Source organism: Gossypium raimondii, chromosome 9, assembly GCF_025698545.1.
Source record: "Gossypium raimondii isolate GPD5lz chromosome 9, ASM2569854v1, whole genome shotgun sequence".
Classification (NCBI taxonomy): Eukaryota; Viridiplantae; Streptophyta; class Magnoliopsida; order Malvales; family Malvaceae; genus Gossypium; species Gossypium raimondii.
In genome coordinates this window covers 24,544,340-24,552,463 of record NC_068573.1, presented here as the reverse complement: position 1 = coordinate 24,552,463, position 8,124 = coordinate 24,544,340, and the positions used below count along the sequence as shown (strand labels likewise).

Sequence of the window (8,124 nt, the reverse complement as noted above, 5' to 3'; positions counted from 1 at the left end):
GTATGACACACAATGAGCAACCTTGTAGTTGAAGTATGAGTGCATGAGGTGTTCTAGGATTTTTTTTTCCAAAAAAATTAAATGAACCTAAAAAGGATTCATCTCTAAAAATTTGGGTGCTTAGTAAGGTTGTGTTGCCTCATTTAAATGTTTTCGAAAGGAAGGTTTTTTTAATGAAGTAGCGAGAGTGGATAGTCTAAGCATGAAGCTTTAAGAGATGCTTGACAAAACGAAGGATGCCTAAGAAGGCTTACTTAAGAAAATGAGGCATATTTTGGGTGTTAAGCATCCTAGAAGTTCAAGTATGCTTAGAAGGTAAAGTTTTTTACAATCTAGGTCTGCCTCAAAGGCAAAGATGTAATAAAATGAAGCTTGTTTTAAAAGCAAAGCTTTTTGATAATCCAAGCTCACCTTGAAGGTAGAGTTTTAATAAAACGAAGCTCGCCTTGAAGGCAAAGATTTTTTATAATCCGAGCTTGCATTGAAGGCAAAGCTTTTTGATAATCTGAGCTTACCTTGAAGGCAAAGCTGTAATAGAACGAAGCTTGCCTTGAAGGTTGATCTAACACGATTTGTCATGTTTATTTGCCATTCCTTTGCACATATTTTAGCATGTTTAATAGTAAAATCGAGTCATTTTAGTGTTAATTTGTGTTTTTGTGTTTTTTAGTAATAAAAATGTGATTTTTAGTAGTTTTCATATTAAATTATGTTATTTTATATTTAAATAAGATTATATGGTTATTTAGGATTAATCGAGAGCTAAAGATTCATTTCCAGGATGAAATTAGAGTCGATGTCACGACAATAAGGCATGGAAGTCATGACACCGAAGACAAATGCAATAATGGGACCAAAACAGACTCTACGCCGCGACGAGGAGGTGCCCAATGTCGCGATGTTGCGATGATTCCTGCACGTGTTGACTTTAATTTTAAGGGCAATTTGGGGTCATTTTCCAACACTAAGCCTTAAGTGTTGTATTAAACAAATGGGCAATTTGGTATTTGGACTAGTCACTATATAACTAACATTTTATTCAGATTAGAGGAGGTTTGTTAGAATTATTTAGTAGATTAGTTTTTAAGTTAGGTTTTTTCTTAGAAAATAATTTTAGAGTAACTTTTTATCGTTTTTTTCTTTTTATATATATTTTTTGTTTTTAGGTTGAACTTCTATTTTCTTATTAAACTTTGCATTCGGATATGATTCAAGACTTCGTGATCAACCGAATTTTATCAATGAGAATTTTCTCCACTCAATCTCATTTTATATTTTATTTTGTCCTTTATTTGATCAAATATTTATATATTAATGAGAGTGAGTTTATGTGCTTTTATGACTATCTTCTATAATTTAATTGGTTAATCGATTATTTGATTGGGTTTTTTTCCAATTCAATTGAGTTTTATGTGATATTGCCAAATTGTTATAATACTAAAAATGACGCCTCCAGTAGATTATCTAGATAAATGAGACTGAAAGGAGATTTTTTTTGTGTATCAATTTGGTAGATATGCATCTGAGTGAGACCAAGAAGGTAGCTTAGGAGGTAATCTTTAAGTAGGAAGAGACCGAGAGGGTATTCCTAGGTAAGGGTAATTAACAATCCAATTGAGTTTGGATTTAGCTTAATTAGTAATTAATTAACTAATTGAATTTTTCATTGTTTAACTGAGAAATAGGAATTTCTTTACTAGATGGTAAATTAGGATTAGTTTTATCTCAATTTGATTTTGATTTGCACTACTAGTTTGTGAATCGATTAGATTAATACTTGTTTTCGAATAATTACTTTAGTAACAACATTTATCAATTTTTAACAATCCCTTGGGTACAATCCTCAAAATACTTTCATATTTCATTGTAATAAAAACTATATTACAATTTGACACTATATGTTTGCAGTTAAAAACCATGCTTTAAAATTGTTTTATAAAACTGTTTGTTTTCTGTGCATGCGCACATGTGGTCAAAGTTAAAAAATTTTTATAATTCAAGCTCACCTCGAAGGTAAAGCTAAAATTGGACAAAGCTCACCCTGAAAGCCTATGCATTCTAATAATCCAAGCTCACCTTGAAAAAAAAATTATAATAAAATGAAGCTCTCCTTGAAGGCAAAGCTTTTTGATAATTTGAGCTCGCCTTGAAGGTAATGTTTTTTTGATAATTCAAGCTCATTTTGAAGATAAAGTTGTAATAAAACGAAGCTAGCCTTGAAGATAAAGATTTTTTATGATCCGAGCTTGCTTGAAGGAAAAGCTTTTTGATAATTTAAGCTCGCCTTGAAGATAAAGTTGTAATAGAACAAAGTTAACCTTGAAGTTAAAGTTGTAATAAAACAAAGCTTGCCTTGAAGGCAAAGTTGTAATAAAAAAAAGTATAGGTAATGTCAATGACATGACAATTGGGTTTTTATAATAAATAAATAATATCAATAATTAATTGAAAAGAGTAATATGTAAATTAAACCTTATCTAGGCATTAGTAACTTTAGCATGGCATATATCAACATAAAGGCTATGTATACACTTAGATTATGGCACACCTATAATGTGGGTGAAAAACAAAATTATGTAACAAATATATTTGTAAAACAATTTATATAAATAAAAACGAGACTTTGTTTGAAGGATAAAGAATAAATGTAAAAAACTAAAGAGGCATACGTTCAAGTTCTATTATACGTGTATATATTTTTCTATATCAAAGATATAAAATGACAAAACACCCTCAAAATAAAACAATTTGCTTTGTAAAGTAAGGGTGTTTTTTTTGTCTTTTCTTAAGTGACTTGGTACCTAGTTAACCAATGACACCAACTCAATGATAGGTTGTGTAATAAGTATATATCGTTGAAGGGTGGGAATTTGTACCTTCTTTGGTAAAACTTGTGCCAATTAGGCATTGAAACTTAGAGAAGTATTACACCCAAGGTTACTCAACTCTTAGTAAGTTTACACTTTGGTCACTCAATTTCAAAAAAGTTACAAATTGTTTTTCGAACTATTCAAAAGTTATCATTTAAGTCATTGAGTCATTAAGTTTTTAACGGATGTTTGATGGTCATTAACTCACTATTCATCATAGGGTAAGCTATATACAAGGTCACTCAAATATTTATAAGTTTACACTTTGGTTATTCAATTTTAAAAAAGAGCTACAAGTTGGTCGCTAAACTATTTGAAAGTTTTATGGTTTTAGGGACCTCTTTCACAATTGTATTCTAGTAATCTCACCATCATGTAGCCTTCTTCCTTGACAAGGAAACACATTGAACCATAGATTTTTCCTCCTTTTTCAATTTTATGGTTTAATTTTCCTTAAAATGATTTGATACTGTACCGATTTAAACTTGAAGCTTTAGCAAAAAAGCTTTCTACTTGACCTTTTCTCAACGAGGAAATTAGATACCAAAATAAAAAAAAAGTATAATTAAATTTTTTTATATAAATATATTTGCTACATAATTTTTTTCTATCTAGCCCTAATCCAATAATTTGAACTCAACTACTGAGTTCATTGACTAAAGTGAGTTCAAGCATGCCCGAAATCAGAGTTGATTTACAAATTTACCTGTAGTAAATTTAACGTGCGGAGATGAAACTTGTAATGTATAAAAAAATCTAATAATTTGATAAATTAACACATATTTTTTTATTTTATGTTATAATAATATTTATTGTATAATAGAAAAACAAGTATTTTTCAAAAACTAGTAATTTTATCCAAATTTTCAATAGTCTTTCAAAAAGTTACTTTTTGAAAGGAAAAAGAAAAACTAAAAACAACTGGAAATAAAACATTTAATATCGTTCACCATAATTACAGTGAACCTTCCTCCATCCACTCCTTGATTACCGTTAACCGGACCCCACTTTCAGATATCCAAATGAAAATCATTCATCAAAGTTCATCAAACGGTACTGATTTCAATAAAGGGTAAAAAGAATGTGGGCCATATTTCCAGACAAACATTACTCACCACCATTATTATAATAAGGAAATAAAAATAAAAACAAAAAAGGAAAAAACCCTAAGAAATGACATCCTTTGTTTTCCCACTACTACAATAAAAAAAAAAAAAGAAAAGAAAACATTTCTTCTTCTTCTTCCTTACCACTTTACCTTATCGTTTGAGAAAATGGAAGCTTTTGATATGGCGGCTTGTTTTGAGGACAACTTACTGGACTTTGCTTCCGACGTCGGAGAGGAGGACGAAGACAAAGAACACAACAAGAAATCCTCAACTTCTTCTTCTTCTCTTAACCCTAACAACTCTTGTTTTTCAGTAAGTGTTTTCTTCTTTCATGGATTTTTTATGTTCTTCAAATCAAATTATATTTGCGTTATAAGGTCTCGACGGGTCTAACTTGGCTGAGATTTCGTCGAACTCGGGGGGCGATTTTTTCCGAGTTCGGGTTGAAAGTGATCCGGGTCGGGTCAAATCCGAGGGCAATGAATTCAATTACGTTTCTTTGTATTTTTCTTTTTTTAATTTTCCTATTCTCGAAACGGATGGCTTATAATGAGTGGAAACTGATTCTCGCATCCTATTACTGATTGAACCCGATATTTTCATTCGGACAAGTTTATCCATCAAGTTTATTCGCGCTATTAAATGGACGAGACCGCGTAATATGGACATAATGTTGAGGGTATTTTTGGTATTTGTAATAATTCAAAAGGGAGATATCAATTATTTATCTTAGTAATAAATTTCCAGCGAGACTTCCGTTTTCGCTTTCCCCAGAAAAAAAAATGGAATTGATACGGGTACTCCATTATTATTTATAATAATTCCTTCCAATACGAAAAGTCGGTTTTGTCCAACTTTCGAACATTCTCTTTTACTTGTCGGACGTGAATCTTGCTAGACCTACTTTGTCTTTTTCTTTCCAACTAAAGTACCCCATGATGATAATTAAAAAAAAAAAAAAAAAGGGAAAAGAGAGGAACCACTCGTCAACAAATTTTAACTCGTCCGAGTCGACTGAGTTAACCAGCTGAGTCAACTTTTTATTACCATTTGCAGGAATTTGCAGAGGAAGAACTAGAATGGTTATCAAACAAGGATGCATTTCCTGCCGTGGAAACGTCATTCGTCGATGTTTTAGGGACAGCGACAAAGCACCAGAGCTCGCTAACCTTAACCAATGGAAACGTTGTAATGTATTGTTTTGGCAACGTTAAGATCCCCGTAAAAGCGAGGTCCAAGCGTCTCCGCAAATGCAGGGACCTGAGGGACCACGAAAAAAATTGGTGGGTTCATGAGAATGTGAAGACTTCGAATGCCACTGCAAAGGGAAATCGTTGGAGGACTATGGGAAGGAAATGCCAGCATTGTGGTGCAGAAAAGACACCGCAGTGGAGGGCAGGGCCACTTGGACCTAAAACACTTTGCAATGCTTGTGGAGTGAGGTATAAGTCCGGGCGTTTGGTGCCTGAGTATCGTCCAGCAAGTAGCCCTACGTTTTCCAGTAAGTTGCATTCGAATTCCCATAGGAAGATATTAGAGATGAGGAGGCATAAGCAGTTGGGGTTTCCTTCAATGAAGCCTATGGATAAACGGTAGTGTTCTGGTGTGCTGAGCACTGCCATTTTTTTCTCCCTTGTCTCTCTCCATCTCTTTTAAAATTTTGGGTTTTTGTTTTATTTTATTTTTTAAAAATTTAAGTTAGTGTAGTTACTTTAGGAGTAAATTAGGAATTTGGTTGTAATGGGTTTAGATTGGATTAGTGAAAGTTACTTTCTTTTTTCTTTTTCTTTTTCTTTTTCTTTTTTTGCTTTGATGAAGTTGAAAACCCATTTGGGAAATTTTGACTTTAGTGTGTTTTGGTTGGTTGAATGATGTTTTTCTAAATACTAGGAAAAAAAAAGAATAGTCTGTAATTGTTTTGCTCTAATTCTTGAATCGTTTTTCTTTTTTGTCTTGGTCAAAATGTGGACTGCAACTCAAGAATGAGGGTTTTGCTGATTTCTGTATTTGGGTTGTAATGAGTTCATGTTTGATTATTTTCAGCTGACTTCTTGTTTGTTTGGGTAGTGAGAAAGTTGCCATTTGTGAGCTAGCCTCCAAGGTTGTAACACAATTTAGTTTTAAGTTTTTATTTCCATGAATGTATCAAATATGCTAAAATCATTGTAAACTCTAATCTGGAGAATCTTATGTTCGCAATCCATAGAATTGCTTTCCCTTGTAGCTTTTTCATATATATTTTTTTTCATGCATCGATTTTTCCTTTAGGACGTTGGTTAAATGTGTAAATATCGACAGATTTTTTAGTGCATAAATCATCAATTCGGTAGATTTCAAGAGAGTTCATGGCTGGATTAGATCCCTGAATTACTTTATTTATGTTATGCTCGTTGATTTGGTTTTGTTTTAATGTTGGGCTGGTAATAATTGCATATGTCAGCAAGCAAATTGTCATCTTGGGAAAACATCAAGTAATTGAGTTGTTTTGCATGCAAAGAATTTCTAGATAAGAGAGACATGGATGTAAGAAATAATGTCCCTAGTTGCAGAGATGAGATTTGTCAATTTATGTGTTTTGAATGCTTGTATCTGCTTCCCTCCTGTCCCCCCTCTTTTTACAGATCAAAAGAGAATGAATGTGGGTATTAACGAAGCTATCGTGCCACAAATGCGATGAAACTTGGTGTTTGGCAAAGAGCATTGAACTCTATAAGTTAAGATGTTAGTGTTGAATGTTATGAGTTTGTTGTCTTCATCAATTGAAGCAGATTTTTTACGAATAGCCAAGTGACACTATCTATAATATGACTTGTGAAACATGTGAGAGTTGCAACCTAAGATGTAGCTAGGGAAGGCTTAATCTCTTTCGTAAGTCAAATAAGGTTGATTTAAGTTTTAACTTTGTTTTAGAAGCTTTATATCTGTCAATTATTGATGTCAAATTATAATGATTTATTTTCTACATGTATGGACTTGTTTTGCGCAAGAAATCATGTCTACATATTGCACAACTTTTGAAAATCATATGTAGTGGAGCAGTGAAAATATTTAATGTATTTGTGTCATGGTTCAGCTTGTGAGCAACGCACCCAAGGGTGCGGAGTGGACCACCCCAAGTGCAAATGAAGGCTCCCAACTGTGTATGACAACCACCAAGGGTGTGGATGGTGGCCACCAAAGATTCAAGGAGGCCCTTTTTTAAGTGCAACATGCTTGAAAAGGTGCACATGCGAGAAGAATAGGTCTAGGGGTTCTAGAACGTCCGGGAAGAATTTAGAAATTTGAAGAGATAGGAACTTATTTGAGCTAGGTAGAACTTTTCGGAAGGTCTAGAATATCTAAGATTGTATAGAAATGTACAAAGTTGTATAGAATGTTTTAGACATGTGATCTTGATAGTCTATTGTATTCAATTGTGACCATTGAATCAAAGGGGCTTAGCCTATATAAAAGGAGACATCTTTCCCTCATTTGTTTTAAGTTAATTTATAGAGTAATAAAATTTTTGCATTCTCCCAAGCTCTCTTGTGTTTGTCTATTTCTCGAGGCATGTTAAGTGTGTCTAAGAAAGGATTGATGGTTGATTTAGTCATTGTTGGCGTAAGACTCTTGTCTAAGGTTGCGTGTTAGCGAAGCTAGAGTTTCGAATCATGTTAAGTGGTATCAAATCTAGTGGCGTGCCCTTAGTGTGTGTGAAAGGCAATTGATTTCAACAAGATAAATGAACAATAAGGGTGCATGGTTGAAACCCAAAGAGTTACAGAAAGCAAGAAAGGAAACTTAGTGATAAAAGGGTAGATCCACATAGTCCAAAATTAATTTGAAGTTGTTTCAAAGGCGAAGAAACAATTTGAATTGGAAGCTCTAGACCGAATCTTATGGCTTGGGCAGCAAGCAATGGTGTTTTAAGCTTGAAAATAATAAAGAAAAAGTACGAAAATAAGATCAATAATAGAAGCAACGAGAAGACTACAACAAGTGGAAAAGAACGAATAGAATCGATTTGATGCGAGAAGAACGATTGAATGTCTAGAACCCTCTAAGGAAGAAAAATGACTTTAAATGTGCTTTCTTGGTACTTAAGAACACGAAGCAATAAATATAATTACTAAAGGAAACTAAACAACAAGATAAAAAATAAAGAA

At 33.0% G+C, this 8,124-nt stretch overlaps 1 protein-coding gene across 4 annotated transcripts; it reads left to right on the top strand.

Moving 5' to 3' along the window:
• The first annotated feature begins 4,037 nt into the window (after positions 1 to 4,037).
• Positions 4,038 to 7,498, top strand: LOC105798613 (GATA transcription factor 1). Of its 4 annotated transcripts, none has more exons than XR_001135243.2 (4): positions 4,038 to 4,291; positions 5,036 to 5,571; positions 6,601 to 6,700; positions 7,053 to 7,498. XR_001135243.2 is itself a non-coding variant. In XM_012628738.2 (3 exons), exons 1-3 carry the CDS (start codon positions 4,145 to 4,147, stop codon positions 6,626 to 6,628), a joined length of 711 nt encoding a protein of 236 aa, XP_012484192.1. In that variant the 5' UTR covers positions 4,038 to 4,144; the 3' UTR covers positions 6,629 to 7,498. The 4 variants fall into 4 exon arrangements, 2 of the variants coding, with proteins under 2 accessions (XP_012484192.1, XP_012484193.1); XR_001135242.2 differs by having other exon boundaries at positions 6,601 to 6,847; XM_012628738.2 differs by having other exon boundaries at positions 6,601 to 7,498.
• Positions 7,499 to 8,124: the final 626 nt, after the last annotated feature.